The 16723-nt window shown below is 45.9% G+C and overlaps 1 protein-coding gene across 2 annotated transcripts in view; it reads right to left on the reverse strand.

Annotated features, from left to right (window-relative positions):
- Positions 1-243: 243 nt before the first annotated feature.
- The window catches only part of HOMER2 (homer scaffold protein 2), a 133951-nt gene continuing 117471 nt past the window's right edge, over positions 244-16723 (reverse strand). Inside the window, exons 5-9 of one of the 2 annotated variants that reach the window (XM_064267189.1) lie at positions 11932-12038; positions 9261-9417; positions 6582-6692; positions 5393-5473; positions 244-3725 (exon numbers count right to left, since the gene is read on the reverse strand). In XM_064267189.1, the coding sequence (XP_064123259.1) occupies positions 3537-3725; positions 5393-5473; positions 6582-6692; positions 9261-9417; positions 11932-12038 (645 nt within the window). In that variant the 3' untranslated portion in view covers positions 244-3536. Of the gene's footprint in view, positions 3726-5392; positions 5474-6581; positions 6693-9260; positions 9418-11931; positions 12072-16723 lie in introns of both variants that reach the window. The other variant, XM_064267188.1, reaches the window with a different exon arrangement.

The raw sequence follows: 16723 nt of genomic DNA on the forward strand, positions 1-16723 counted from the left end.
GACTCTCCTGGAAAGAGCCCTGAAAACCAGAATCGTTCACAAGTGGAACTTACTCTTTGTAATGAACGCAGGTGTAATTCTGATTTGCTCATTTGTAGATTGTCCTTTGCTGTGGACATACACTGAAACGATATAATTGTGACATGCTCTTATTAGGTTAGTTTTTTTTTTTTTTTCCTTGCCATCCAAGGGCCACCAAGGGGAGGACAGCAGCACGGCTCACAGAAAGACACTGGACCAAGGTTCGGGAGACCTGGATGCAGGGCTCATGTTGCTGCTGACTAACTGGGGGACCCTGGGCACGCCACTTACCCTTCTCCTGTTTCCACTTCCTGTCTGAGAAATGAGGTTATGCTATCCACTCAATTCTCCCAGCAAATTAAGGTTGAAAGCTATGGCCTGTAGGAGAGTATGAAAATGATGTATCCCACAAGGTCTGTAGGGTCGCTGGTGTTCTTTGCCGTCGAGGCCTGACCACGCTGTCCTCACCTGTCACTCTGGCGGTTTTACATATCCACTCACCACTTTCAACTTTTAAGTGTATGCAGTGGGTCTTTACTGGAATGAAAACAGTTATTTTTAAGGATCATCCTGGCTAAAGGGTTCCAAGTTTTGCTTTGCCTCTTTCAGGCCCCAGATTTCACAACTGCAGAGAGCAAGACGATCAAGGAAGCAGCAACTAGTCTTGAAGGAGATGTCAGAATCAGGAGACACCACTCAGAAACCAAAAATGCAACATCCTAGCTCTAAGTCTCCTGGACAGCTCAGCATGGTTTGATGTTCACGAGTGCATTTGGCCTAAGACAACGATGAGCAGAGGACATCACTGCTGAGACCGTGGCTGGACTTGACAATGAAGGGGGCATGCTAAACTGGCTCAGGTGAACACCAGGATGAATTCAAGGGTCAATTTCTTTGTACTGAATCTTCACAGCACCAGAGGCTACCAGACACAGCCAATCTCTTAACTGACTGTCCGCAAGCCTCCACCAGGTTGTTCCCAGGCCGCTAATTTTTTTCTTTTTTTAAAGTAGATGAAGAAACATCAAGGTCTTTAAAGTAGAAAGAATGGAAAGTCCAGCGCTTTCTGAAAGTTGTGCTGTCACTGATGAACCTAACTTAAAAGCCAGCTGCCATCAAGGTGATTCTGACTGATGGTGACCCCATGTGTGTCAGAGTAGAACTGTCCTCCACAGGGTTTTCAATGGCTGATTTTTCAGAAGTAGATCACTAGGTCTTTCTTCCAAGACGCCTCTGGGTGAACACAAACCTCCAACCTTTCAGTTAGCAGCCAGCGTCTAAACTGTTTGCACCACTCAGGGATTTCAAACCCAACTTACCTTCCCCTTTAAAGGTGTCCCTACTGCTTTTCACTCTTAGATTGCAATAGCTTTAGAGCTAGGTGAGCCCTCATAGTAAGGAGAATCTATCTCTGTTCTTCACCTACTATCCGCAAGGTGCTTGTCAAACTCTTCAATGATGATGAGGCCAGACCATGGGTCTCAACCACAGAGGGACACAGTAGCCAGCCATGGCAATGGCTCCACCACTTCCCATGTTTTCTTCCCTAAGTCACTGCTACTGGAATGCACAAAAGGCTTTAGCAAAGGACCCTCCTCTCCTACGAATGTGTTACCTGAAGATGTGCCAGTCAGTCACCTAACAGACAGCGGTGGTGGCTGACTCACTTCCAGCTCAGCTCTCCAGGGTCCTGACGTGGACAGTAGGGAGCTGTTACCATTGTCAACTGTCATAAGAGCTAACTGAAACTCTGGGGAAAGGGCAGGGCCAGCTCCATCTTACCCCAGTCACCAAGAGGGCTGACCACACTGTCCATTTCCTGTCTGCTCTTCTCCCTCCGCTCTCCCTTTTCTGCACTCCCCAAGAGTCCAGTGAACTCAACTAAAGCCCCCATGTGGCCCCATGCCACCGATGGGGTCTCCCCTAATGTGCCTTGGTGCTCTAGATCAAAAGCCTTCCCTCCTTTCCCATCCCAAACAAGACCTCCTTGCTCAGAGAGAAGGTCTCAACTAGATGAAGGAGAACCGAAGACTGAAGGTTCACCTTGGGGCCCAGGTCACATCTGGGTATATCCCTATCCCCCTTCTCAGGCTGTGCACCCACTAATCCAAATTCAGTAGGAGAAATTCTAACTGTTGGAGAACATTATCTAGAGGAGAAAGTTCTTTTAAGTGGTTCTCAAAGGGGGAAGGGAGCGCCAAAGCCACCAGAAGGCATTTAGATACGTGTGGGGCCAGGGATGTGAAATTTCCTGCCGTGCATGGGCCAGTCTCTCCCAAAAGAGGATGCCAACAGTGCCCTCAGATACTCTGTAAGGGGGAGAGAGGGTTATGGCTCCAGTACCGTCTTCAGCAGGCACTGGGAAGGGTGGAGACAGACCTGAGCAGTACTCTTCTGTCCTAAGGCAAAGGCTCAGCCAGTTGACCTGACTCTCTCTCCCTCATGGGCCTGTGGGATTTCACAGGCTTCAACTGTGCAAACTCAACGTAGAATCCCACCCTAGATCCCAAGACCCAGGCAGCCCCTACACCACAGACAGCCAGGGGTCCTGGAACCCCTAGGCCATAGGAGAAGGGTGGTCCCAACATCAGAGACCCCCAGGGGCTTAGCATCAGCTCCTGCATCCTCCACTGCCACCCTTCCTGCTCCATGGCCGCTGAGGCATTCCTTGGGTTTGGCCATACAGTTAGTTGCATTTATGCCTGTAACTACCCAGCACAACAAAGATGGCGTACCATTCACAGGGATGAACTCTGCTGTGGGGTTTGATTAACACACTAAATTCTGTTTATATGTTTTATTGAACAAATATTTATTAAGCACCTACTTGTGTCAGACACTGTGCTAGGCACCCTCCCTGCATGCTGTTCCCACAGCACAGCCATCTGCTCAGAAACGAAAACCACTAAAAGGAACATAGTCGCAACCGTACAAACTGGGTGGGAGGGGTACTGATGGGTGCAGGCAAGTCCCGTGCCAGAAAATGCACCCACCAGAAACTTGCTTTCTTCCTTTCTCTGGACAAGCCTCTCCTCTGTGGTTCCTTTAAAGCACATCAATATTTACTAAGAAGGAACTGTTACTTTCATGCCCCCATGGACTGGGGCCTAGTGGACATTCAAGTAGTCTGAACGCCAGTCAATAAAAGGAGCAAAACAGCCTGGTGTAGAGAATATTCATATTTGGATTAGAAAACACTTTTTTTTTTTCCAGTTCATATGGTTGCAACAGCCCTTAAAAAAGATATAAATGTCCCTGCCCTGACTACATAAACGTTTAAGGTAGACCTAGTTCTAGATTCCTGAGTCAGAATCTTCCAGTTGTCCACAACCTCACAAGGCCAGAGAAGCGAGAGGAGATTTCTAATCTGAGGAGTTGAGTGGACGGCACAACTGGTTTGGAAACACGACAAACTGTGCCTGCATTTACAGAAGCAATGCAAACAGAAGAACGTCCTAGTCCTACTTTGTCTCACACACGTGGGGCTAACGCGCAGCCGAGGCCTATGACCAGTCCTAGTTGTCCGTGCCCAGCTTGGAGAGGCCTCTGCGGAAGTCATGGAGATCATCGATCTTCCCGTCCAGCACCTCCAGGAAGTTCTTCAACTCTACCTTTAGGTGGCGCTGTCGGTATTTACTCTCCTCAATGTCCGTCTTTAGAGACCGCACTTTGTCTTCCAGGTTCTGATTGTCCCTCTCTGCTGCCTGAGTAAAATAAAAGGGAGAAAGGTCCGGAAAACAGAGTGATTGGGGCCATCTGCCCACTGAGACCTGCTCTAGCCAAACCGTCCATTCTCCACAAGACCTATGTGCCTCTGAAGGGGTCTGAAATCCCTAGCAATGCTGTAAATCATCACACAGGGCTGCAGCCACTAAGGTCAGAGGGGAAGCAGCGATGGGGAGATTGCAAAATGGGTCCAGAATTTCTGTTTGGGGTGATGAAAAGTTTTGGGAACAAACAGTGGTGACGGCTGCACAATACTGGGAATATGTAATTGTTACCACTGAATTGTATACTTAAACATCATTAAAACAGTAAATTTTATGTCATATATATTTTACTGTTATTGTTAGCTGCCGTTGAGTCGATTTCAACTTACAGCAACCCTACAGGACAGAGAAGAACTACCCCATAGGGTTTTCTAGGCTGTAACTGTTCCAGGAGCAGACTGCTGTATCTTTCTCCCATGAAGTAGCTGGTGGGTTTGAACCGCCAACCTTCTGTTAGCAGCCGAGCGCTTAACCACCGCTCCTTTATATATTTTACTACAGTTTAAAAAAAAAAAAAGGAAGGAGACATGTCTGTGTGCCCCTCCCTTCTCATCTGTTTTCTGACAGAAGTGCTAACCAACACCTGACCTGAGGAACCAGGTCCCAACACAGAATGCTGAACTTGAGACCCTTCCTGAGGGAGCCTGTTTCTAATTTACATTGAAATCCCAGTGAGAAGGGTTTCAGCCCCCAGTCCAGGGTGGTCAGCAGAGGCCCTCTTTCATTTTGAGATCAAGAAACTGGGAACAGATGGGAGGCTTCCTGAGCCCCTGGCCAGCCTCTGGGCCTCAGCTAGGGAGGACTGGCTGACAGTGACTTGGGGACAGTTGCCTGTGTACCAAGATGCTGTTACCATGGAGATGCTCTACAGAGCTGGGCCCCTGCTCACCCAGTGCAGACCCCTCTGGGTGAATGTAACAACTCTAGAAGATGGGACAGCTGTGCATCCCTGAATGAGGCTTAAGCCTTGTATTCTTCTTCTCAAGTAAGAGTTTCCAAAATGCTTTTTTTTGTAGGTATGAGATTCTTTTCGAATATGTGTACATGAGCTAGTAGCTAACACTGGGGTTGTATACCTAAGTAAACTGCTCCTTGTGTATGTCAAAAGACCTGAAGTCAAGAGACCCTTGGAGGTAAAGCAGTACGTGCAAACCCTCCTTATATGGATCAGACGTTGAGGCCAGCAAGGAAGGCCTGCCTGCCCAAGGACTCGATTTCTGATGAGATATAGTCTACAAAAGTTTCCCAAGGTCACTGGCTGGGGAGCAGCAGAAGTGGATCTTATGTTTCCAGCCCATCCCTGCAGCCCTTGCTCCTCCTGCTTCTGTGGTCCTGTGGGGGCTTCAGTGGGTGGGAGACAGTCACCTACAATGTTGCTATACACAGGATGCTTTCATATAGATGGAAAAACCAAAAGACAAATGCTGCTGAATCCGCACCTGGGGGCACAGATGGCATCTGGCACACAATTACCACTGGCTTTTATGAATAGAAAGCGTTCTTCTTTAACACGCAAGTGTGACAGTGAGAGGCTGTGGTGAAAATATGTAACACCACAAACGCCTTCCTGTCTGAGCTAAGATGGACGGCTCCCACCTTACCTCTAATTTCTCGGAGACATATTCACACTCTGACATGAGCTGAGGTATGATTTCACTTTGTTTTCGGAGATCTTTCAACTCCTACGTGAGACAGAAATTTGAAAAGGCACATGAAAGCAAGTCATGTATTCTTGAAAACCACCAGTGGTTTTTGGAACCTGTGCTGTATGCGTAAGTAAAACGATGATGTTAATACTTAAACATCAGTGCATTCTAAGCGCTCATGAAATCCATAAAACAACAATGGCTGTTGATTCCGACTCATGGTGATCTCATGTGCACCAGGGCAGAACTGTGTTTCCAATGGCTGATTTTTTGGAAACAGATCACCAGTACTTTCTTCCAAGGTGCCTCTGGGTGGACTTGAACCTCCAACCTTTTGGTTAGCAGCCAAGCATGTTAACTGTTTGTACCACCCAAGGAATCCATAAAAACAAACAATCCAAACTCACTGCCATTGAATCAATAATTCTGAATCATAGTAACCCTACAGGACAGAGTAGAACCATCCCCTAAGGTTTCCAAGGCTGTAATCTTACAGAAGCAGACTGCAACATCTTTCTCCCGAGAAGTGGCTGGTGGGTTTGAACCACAAACCTCCTGGTCAGCAGCCAAGTGCTTAACCACTGTGTCACCAGAGACGCCATACACCACCAGAAAAAGGCAGGTTTTCTTAGGGTTCTGATTTTATACATGAGGATACAGAGGATTTGAGAGGTTTGGCAGCTTGCCCATGGTCTCCTGCATTTGTGTACTTGGCTGTCCTGCCCTCCAGAAAATAAATGACTACATGAATAGTGGCTCTAGCTGCATTAATTTGACAGCAGGACTCAAATTCTGATGAGAGATAGTCTATAAGAGTTTGCCGAATATTTTGTAGAATGCTCAACTTGCTCTTGGATCTGAATGACTGTATAACTACGGTAAGCCTGGGAGGGGTGTAACGGTTAGGCCTGAGCTCCAGAGCACACGTGCCTTGGATCTGAGTAGTGGACTGTACGATAACTACAGTGAGGCCGGGTGGGGTGTAACGACTGGCATGACTCCTGGCTCTACCTCTGTGCTGCTGTCTGGGCAGCTCCCAGGGCCGGGTCACATGCCCCATGGCCACCTGCTGTATCCTTGGGTGAGATCACCTCACCAGGTCCAGGGGACGAGAGGATACACTACTCAGCGCACCACTACTCACCGTCTCCTTCTCCCGTAGTTCTGACTCCAGCTCCTCAATCCTATGCTTCAGCTGGGTATTTTTCTCCTTCTCTCTGTTTATCTCACTGCACTGCTCTTCCAGCTCGTCGATCTTTAACAAATATCACACATTAGAGCAGGCATGCTCGTTAACTTCGGATGTTAAACAAAAATAAACCACAAGCTAACCCATTTATAAGTTTTCCTCCGTGGCTTTGAGCAAACTCCATGCGACCACCGAGCTGTGTTTGCTCTTACAGGAGACGCCTCACTCTCTACCAGCAGAGCCAAACACATAACACCTGGCTTCCGGCTCTCTCACAGTCACGGGATGTAACTTTTGGCTTGCTGTAAGGGGGCCATCACAAGCAGAGGCCAGATGTCCCCTGAATCTCTCTGCTTCTTCCCAGCATGACTTTCACATCATTTTAATCATGTCCTGAGTTAGGCTGTGGCATCTTAAGGGTTGAGGCTAGCAGAGTAGGGAGCCGGGTTAACGCCACGCAGCAGGCTGCCAAATGGGAATGATGACCTTTCAAGCCTTTTATCTTTAGATGACTGTTCCCTACTGAGGCATGCAGAGGGGCCTGGCCTGTGGGCCTCTCCCTTAGAGACAAAGGGTGCAGACTAAATGGCGAATCCAGGCTGCATCTTTCTCTTCTGCCCCAGTGCCTTTCAAAAGGCTTCACCATGTGGGATGAGCATGCAAAGACCTATACCCCTGGCATTGCCAAGTGGCACCAAGCATTTCCAAGGTCCAAAGCATGTGTGCAGAGTGGGCTGGATGGTAGGAGTGGAACCAAGGGGTTACATGAAATCACCACAGTGACGGGGGAGGCCTGTGGCGTCCCCAGCAGCAGTTCTCACTATTTGGGCACTTTGGGAGGTCGCTGTCAGGACACCTCTTAGAGGGGTCTGCCACTCTCAGGGTCTGAGCCATCATCTTTAGCCTCCAGTCCTGGAAATCGAGGTCCCAATGCCTCCCATTCAGGGACGCTGATGTTCCTCCACGGGAGCAGAGTCTGTGATGCGGGGCTTCTACTCCCCCTCCCCCTCCCCTTCAGAACTCAGACACGAAGCAAGGCATTCAGCGCTCTGCTTGAAAAAAATAAAGGGCAATCGATCCCGCTGGCAGGCAGATCCGCCAGGCCCTGGGAAGGAACCTGCAAAGTCAGTGACTGGCCTACTGCCCCTCACTGTCAGCACTTTGGACATTTACATGGAGAGTCAAGATGGTCTGCAAAATGACAGGAGGCAGCGCTATGTGCCATCAGCATCAAAGTAAGATGGTAAAATGGACTGCTGGCCCACAGTGGCTCCACTCCAGGCCAGGGAGGGCAGGTTATCAACCGGGGCAAGGGAGAGTGTCCCTCTCCCCAGATCCTGCACTTACAAAGCCTTGCCCTGAGTGTAAACTACCTGTGAAATTAACAGTCTGATCACCAAAAAGTGGTCAGCACAGAAACCTCAGTCCTCAACAGGGGACTCTCTGCCCACCCAAAACTACCTCAGCAACTCAGCGAAACTATGGAGAGTGCAGGCAATTAATTATAGGCAAAAAACAAACCCACTGCTGTTGACTTGATTTCAACTCATAGTGACCCTATAGAGGCAAGGAGGGATGAATTCTGAAAAAACTAAAATGCTAGGATGCTAAGGTAGGAGAGCAGAGGACACCTGAGCTGCAAACAATGGCTGTCAGCACCCACCCTCCTCTTACTCCAAGGGCCATGTTCCTTTTTGCTTTCCAGTTTGCAATCTTCCAAATAATGATTTTCATGGAAGCAGGGCTTCTAAGAAAACTCTCCTCCCTTCCCTGATTCTACTTTCTCACTCACCCATGGACCCTCCGCTGAAGACCATGAACCACAGAAATGCCAGCAGAGGGACCCACAGGATAAAAGGCCAATCCTCAGCAAGTATCAGAGGGCACTTTCTGTGAGGGACTGAAAATGAAATCCCCAATTCACTCATCTTCTCCTTAGCAGTAGGAATTAGAAAACTTGGTTCCACAACAATAACAAGCCAGGTATTCACATGTGAAATTCCTACTGAGAAAAACAGGGATATCAGTGTAGTGGCACCATATAAAAGAGAGTGGAGGGAAAGACGAGATCACCCGGGGAGTGGGGGCAGGTAAAGAGAGGCAGGACTGGGCACGGAGACATCAGTGAGTGTGAAGAATTCTGCAAAGGAGAATCAGAGGAGCACGGGCATTTCTCCAAAAGCCAATGGAGAAAGAGTTTCAGTTTCGAGGAGGAGGATGGGGCGAATTGTGTTAAAGGCTGCTGCATGGTTGTAACACAGGACTGAAGTTTGCTCCTTGGATCTATCAGAATTGTTTAAATGCCTAGGTATCTGCCCCCAAACTCCTCTTTTGTTCTAACATTTGAACTAACTCAGAGGTCTCGAATTCAAGTGTGCATAAGCACTGAAGATATGGAGTGCATGCATTTAAACAAAAAGAAAGAAAGGAAGGCAGGGAGGTGGCAGGGAGTTCAAAGAGGAGAGGCAGGAAGTCTTCTCCTGCCCATGGAAAAGAGGAAAGAGTGAGGGGGCAGGACAGAGCAAAAGGAGGGCGGGTGACCCCACCTCCCACTCCAGTCAGCCTCAGTGACCTGTCCCTCCTGCTCCCACGTGGCCCAGCACCTCCAGGACAGCCCCCATGCCGACAGCCCACCTTGTGGCGGAGCCGGTCGTTCTCGTCACGGCAGATAGAGAACTGCTTCTTCCACTGCTCCACGCTGGCCGCTGACTCCTGCAGCGCCGTGGTCAGCCGGGCATTGCTCTCCCGCAGGGTCTGCAGCTCAATCTCCCATTTCTTCACGTTGGCAGCGCTGTGGGGCGGGGGCAAGGTGGTGAGCAAGATGGTGGCTGCTGTCCGGCTCCACCTCCACCCGCCTGAGAAAGCCTTGCTGCTCCCACAGCCCACCCCTGGAGTCCACATGCTAAGAGCCAAGGAGCACTGATACCTCTTTCTAGCATGAATGTGTCACCTTGTGGGGCTGTTTTCCTCAGAGAATCGCTTTAGAAAAGAACATAACTTGTAAAGAATAAAGACGAAGAACTAAGAATGAAGGCCACACAGTGGACCCACCTCCCTCCTACTTTCCTACTGACCCCAGGCCATAGAGCCCTCCTCTCACACCCAGATTTCTTTCCCTTAGGGACCAGGAAACCAGATGCCATCAAGTTGACTCATGGTGACCCTGCGTGTGTCAGAGTAGAACTCTGCTCAATAGGGTTTATAATGGCTGACTTTTCAGAAGTAGATCACCAGGCCTTTCTTCTGAAGTGCCTCTGGGTGGACTTGAACCTCCAACCTTTCATTTAGCAGCCAAGCATGTTAACTGTTTGCACCCAGGGACTCCCCTTCAAGGACAGTAGTTCTAAATTGTTGGGCTGGGGGTGGTAGATGAAGCCCTTTGAGAATCTCATGAAAGCTATGGGCTGTTTCAACAGGTTCCCAACACCTCTCTTTGGAGCCCAAGGACCTCAGGTTTAAACAAACAAAAAAGCCTTGCTCCAGGGTGGTAATGGTCCCATTATAACTTGTGCCTCTTCAGAGCCTTTCGCTGAATCCAGATTTGAGAGCTGAGGTCCTGAGGACAGAGAACAAAGTGACTGGGGATCCAGGATGGGCGGAACTGGGGTTCTAACCATAGTGTATGTAAGGGCTTCCCTGGCTGGCCCCATGTCACCTCAGGGGTGTGAGAAGCCCTGTGGTCTGAGGGACACCTCTTCCGTTATCACAAAAACTATATGTTTTATCTTTGATTTTATGTGCTCAGTGAGAAAGAAGTTTAAGAAAACACACTGGAATCAGATTTCCCTGTCACTGTTCCCTTTTGGCCCTCCTTTTTTCCCTGCTTGGGAGCCTACACATCTGTGTGGTGCTGAATGAGACCTGAGGTGATGGGGAAGACAAGGCCATCAGAAAGCTTCCTGGCTCCTAATCAATACTGCCTGGCTGAGGAGAGTCAATTACTAAAGGTTTTTTTTTTTTTTTAAATAAATACGACAGCATCTGAATAATATGCATTATTTTTTTTATCTCATGGCCTCAAGGACCTCATGTGACTGGAAAATAAATACTTCCAATTTCAAATCTCACAGACTGAAAAAAAAAAAAAGCGAAATGTCATTATCTGATTAATTTTAGAGTTGATGACAAAGAATTTAAGCTGATTTAAGGAAATGGCTTCACGCCCATTCCTGTAATTCACTCGTTCATTAAACTGGGATTTAAAAATACTTATTTTTAGGGGTGAAATATTTTCATTCAGGCAGCCCACTGTGACTTGAACAACCAAAAATAGTTCTCAAAACCTCCTGATGGTAAGAAAAGAGGCTGGTCATGGTTCTGTTCTTTGGAGTACCTGACAAAGACCCACAGTCCAAAGCCAGGTAGCCTGTTTAAGCATCACATGTCTGGAATTCCTAGGTCCGACCACAGCAATTACGCTCCAAGCACAGCCAGGCCAGCTGAGATGGAGAGGTGGGTACAACCTTTTGGTGGTTCCTGCTGTGGAATGTATGATCTCTGGGAAGGTTCCTGAAGAGATGGAAACTGTACCCTTGAGTGAAAAGGAGGCAGTGTAGGGTAGTGATAAAATTTAATAGTCATGTGACCTTGGGCAAGGAGCCACTTTATCACCTGGGACTCAGTTTCCTCATCTGTAAAATCATGGCCTCTAAGCCTGAGCTTAAGCTCAGGAGTGCAGCTTCTGGGCCACACAGAGGCTGGGAGAAGCCAGCTGAGCCCGAGGCCAGGTGAGCAGTATGAATCTGAAAACAGCAGCTCTGAGCACGGTCATGGGGCCAGCGCACATTATGAAGTCCAACTCAGCCTGCGGGAAATTTTTGACACAAGAGGGGTATGGTGATGCCACACATACACATACTCACACACATACACACTTAATATATACATCCTCATCCTTACATGCATACACAGCACACACACTCATTCTCAGTCACTAACACTCAAAAATTCACTCACACAAGCACACACACACTCATACATATACGCATGCCCTCACACCTCATGTACACTCACACAGTCACACGCACACACACACACACTCATACATATACGCATGCCCTCACACCTCATGTACACTCACACAGTCACAGTCACACTCACACACACACACACACTAACTAATGCTTGTGTGGTCAGTCAGCCATGGAGGCCTGCTGGCCTTCCTCTGACCATGACACAAGGCTGGATGTTCCAGGCAAGGCTGAGTCTCCCCTCCCAACTTCCTGAAACCCTGGCCAGCAGGAAAGGCTTCCAGGGAAGTACTGGACTTAGAGAAAATAGGATGTGGATTTTAAACAACCCTTACCTCTGTGTCAAGGCGATCTTCAGCTTGTCATTCTCAGATTTCAGCTGTGTGTCAGCAGGGCCCGCGTGGGAGGCCTTTTCATCATCCGTCCCATTGACACTGGAGGCCTGAGTAGAAGATGGTGTTTCACACCCAGATTCCTGGTCAAAGTGAATTATCTTCACACATTACTGCTCGTCCTCACATCGGCAGCAAATCAGGCATAATGAGAAAAGCTATGTGTTTATCAGTGTGGATGGACCAACTCATCTGTCCAGAACACAGCAGAGGCTAACAAGTAAAAAAGACTGACGGAGACCATCAAGAACAAAGACAAAGGCCCTGAAGAGTCCCTGTGAAGCTCATTTTCCTGACAAGAGAGCCCCTCAAGAGGTCACTCAGAGCCTTTTTACTCAAACTTCACCAATAAACCTAGTAAGCCTGGGTGAAAGGTCTACCTAATACCATAGATTAAAGCTGGAAATTAAAAGGGGAGGAGGGATTGTCATAAACAACAAATAACAAGAAACAGTGAATAGGGATAGAGAAAAAGTATTAGAAGCTGAGACAAGAACTTAAAAATCCTGGGGCTACGCAGAAGTAGATCAACATACTTATTAAAAAAGCAAAAATCAAGTATGGATGTTTGCTGTCTATTTTCAAATGTTCTCTGTAATAAATAGCACCACGTGGAGCTGAAATCTCATCTGATCTTGGATAAAATCTTATTTAGCCTCCAATAAGCATAAAGGCAAACGAAGGAACCATAAAGGGGAACGATGTACTAATTGACTAAATTTAAATGTCTGCATTGTAAAATACGCCATAAAGAAATTTAAAATGCAAACCAAAACCTGGGGAAAATATATGCAGCAGATACTAAACACAAAATGTTAATACCTTTCCTATATTAAAAGGCTCTTAGAATCCTTATCTTTTAGAGCTACACTCCAAAATCTTTATGAAGAAAATGATAGGATGCTTGGGATTTGCTTTAGAGTATAGGGGATGCGGAGAGGGTGGAAAGGGAGACAGATGAAACAATTGGCTAGGAGTTCCTGATTGTTAAAGCTGATCTCTGGGTACCCAGGGGGGTTTATACTATTCTGTCTCACTTTGCCTATGTTCAAAAATAAAGCTCTTGGAAAACAGTAAAAAGAGATGAACACCTGAATTTTTAACAAAGGGAAAGCTACACAAGGAAAAGGATTCACAATTACAAAAGAAGAAACAGCTAGAATCAATGAATATATGAAAATATTTAATCTCACTAGTAATGAAACAGAAAATGAAATAAACCCAATAAGGTAGTTTTCACCTGTCACATAAGCAAAAATCTGTTGGCCAGGGTACGGGAGCAAAAACCGTGCTCATTCCCTGCTGGTGGGAGTAAGAACTCTTATATACTTCTGTAGGCTAAGTTTGGATTATGCATCAAAAGCTTTATAAAAATGTCCCTGGCCTTTAACTCAGTATTTCCACTTCCAGGAATTTAGCCTGCGGAAATCATAAAACACACAAAGATATGCAAGAAAGTTCATCGCAGCGTTGTCTACGTTAATGAAAAATTAGAAAGAATAAAGAATGTCTCAAATTATAGGAAGTTAGTGGAACAATCCTATCCAATCCGTACGCTGAGCAAATAAACCTGGACTACATGCAGAAGAAAGGGGCATCAGGATTGGAGGAAGACTCACTAACAACCTGTGTTATAGCAGATGACACAGCCTTGCTTGCTGAAAGTGAAGCGGACTTCAAGCACTTACTAATGAAGATGAAAGACCACAGCCTTCAGTTTGGATTGCACCTCAACATAAAAAGAAAACAAAAGTCCTCACAACTGGACCAATGAACAACATCATGATAAACGCAGAAAAGACTGACGTCAAGGATTTCATTTTACTTGGATCCACAATCAACAGCCACGGAAGCAGCAGTCAAGAAATCAAAAGACGCATTGCATTGGGTAAATCTGCTGCAAAGGACCTCTTTAAAGTTTTGAAGAGCGAATATGTCACCTTGAAGACTAAGGTGCACCTGACCCAAGCCACGGTATTTTCAATCACATCATATGCATGTGAAAGCTGGACAATGAATAAGGAAGACCGAAGAAGAACTGACGCCTTTGAATTGTGGTGTTGGTGAAGAATACTGAACATACCATGGACTGCCAAAAGAACGAACAAATCTGTCTTAGAAGAAGTACAACCAGAATGCTCCTTAGAAGCAAGGATAGTGAGACCGCATATTACATACTTTGGACATGTTGTCAGGAGGGATCAGTCCCTAGAGAAGGACATCATGCTTGGCCAATTACAGGGTCAGTGGAAAAGAGGAAGACCCTCAACAAGGTGGATTCACACAGTGGCTGCAACAATGAGCTCAAGCACAACAATGATTGTAAGGATGGTGCAGGACTGGGCAGTGTTTCGTTCTGTGGTGCACAGGGTCGCTATGAGTCGGAACCGACTCGACGGCACCTAACAGTGACAACAACAGTGGAACAAACTGTGATCAAACAAACCTTGGAATACTATCGAGCCACTAAAACATTCTTGAAAGGGAATATCTGAAAACATGAGGAAACGATCACAACAACAACAAAAAAAAGGTTAAAAAGAATAGTATAAAAATACATTGGAAAAAATATACTAGAGAACCACAGTAGAAGATACACATCTAAATATTAATAAAATATCTCCAAGAAGTGATAGAGCAGGTGATTCTTATTTCCTGTTTTATAGTGTAACTTTTTTTTATTTCTACAACAAACATGCATTGCTTTTATAGTAGGAAAAAATCCCACATTAAATGTTTTTGTTACTAGGTTGTTTAAATACTCAACTATTTTGAAAATTTGGCCAAAGTGTTCATTCCCTAAGAGATTCAGGAAACCAAGAAATCATGTGATTTCTAATAAAAATATACAATGGTTTTACATCTGGGTAAACCAGACAAGATAGATAAAAACAAAAGCTTAGAGACATTTACACATAATTCATAATCTGTATATAAAATAACATCTTATAGGTATACTTGATTTTTTTTAAAGTTTAGAATACTTTTAGGGGGAAAACAAACATTGAAAGAAAAACCTCATCTAAAGAAATTCAGTTATTAAAGTTTAAAGATATCACCATTGCATGTGGTATTCAGAAAAAGATGGTACCTTAGAAACTCATTAGAACCTGGACCATTTCGGGTGCCCAAATTATAGGTTCTCGGAGGTAACTCAGTAGGGTAATTCCAAACTAAAAAACCAAACCTGCTGCCGTCGAGGTGATTCGCACTCGTATCGACCCTACAGGGCAGGGCACAACTGCCTCACAGGGTTTCCAAGGAGTGGCTAGTGAATTCGCACTGCCAGCCTTCTGGTAACTCTTAACCACTGTGCCACCAGGGGTCCCAGTAGGGTAATTAGTATACTAATTTAATAGCATCATTTACATCACATTCAAGATTATTTAGGAAAGGTTCAGGAAAATTCCTGTCCACCTGAAGTCTAACACACATTAATTTCAATAAATCCACATAGTGTACCTTTTATATGATGAGCCCAGGACAAGGTGTTGCACTATAACTCAAGATAGACGTAAGTTCTGAGCCACCAAAACTCCTGCCCTAAGGATTAGCCACAGTGGCTGACAAACCCAGGGCTACCCTTCTCTCTACAGCACTGCCACCCTGAGTGTGCTCCTTCCTTGGGTTTGGTGGTATTGGAATTTCTCCTTTGCCTTTTTTTGCTACTTCTCTTCCCTTAACTGTATCCATTTTCTAAGGCTCAAGCTTTTCCTCTCTAACCCCACTGTTTCTTGCTCTACCCAAAGCTTCAGCTATGTTTCTGCAAGGCTGATGGTCAAGTTCAGAGTGTTGATCTTGACCATTCAAAATTGCCCAGGCCTCCTGATTCTCTTCCTATGAGCTGTCCCCTACACCACCCCGCTTCCTTGTTGCCCCCACGTCTGCCCTGGCCCCGCCATTCTCCACCCCACAGGCTCCTGGCCAATCTTCCTGCCTTTAGCCACTCCCTGATGATTTCTGCACCACCCATGTGCAACCCTCCTGTCACTCCTAGATCAATATTCATAAAACACCTCCAATGTTCCCCAACTACCCAATAATAAATAAATACCGAATAAATAATAAACTACCCAATGATAAATAATTCCAGGCCATTCACAATATCTGTAAGCACATCTCCATGATTCCTACAGCCCACCTTCTGCCCCAGCCAGGCAGGTGCCTTGCTATCTTGCTAATTCATCATGCTTATTCCTGACCCCAAATGTTCGCTCCTGATATTCTTTCCTTGTCTCTCTACAAATAACCTTGTTGCTAGGTCAAGCCTTCATCACGCCCAACATAACCAACCAACATAACCAATCTAGACATCAAGAATGTAGAGAAATAAGAGCCTTTATCTGAACAGATATATGCACGCCCATGTTCACTGCAGCACTGTTTAAAATAGCAAAAAGATGGAAGCAACCAAGGTGCTCATCAATGGATGAATGGATAAATAAATTATGGTATATTCACACAATGGAATAATAGACATCGATAAAGAATAATGATGAATCCACGAACCATTTCATAACATGGAGGAATCTAGAAGGCATTATGCTGAGTGAAATTAGTTGCAAAAAGATATATTGTATGAAACCACTATTATAAGAGCTTGAGAAATAGTTTAAACAGAGAAAAAAATATTCTTTGATGGTTACCAGAGTGGGGAGGGTGGGAGGGAGAGGGTTATTCACTAATTAGATAGTAGACAAGAACTATTTTAGGTGAAGGTGATGACAACACACAA

This window comes from Loxodonta africana, chromosome 13 (genome assembly GCF_030014295.1).
Source record: "Loxodonta africana isolate mLoxAfr1 chromosome 13, mLoxAfr1.hap2, whole genome shotgun sequence".
Lineage (NCBI taxonomy): Eukaryota > Metazoa > Chordata > Mammalia > Proboscidea > Elephantidae > Loxodonta > Loxodonta africana.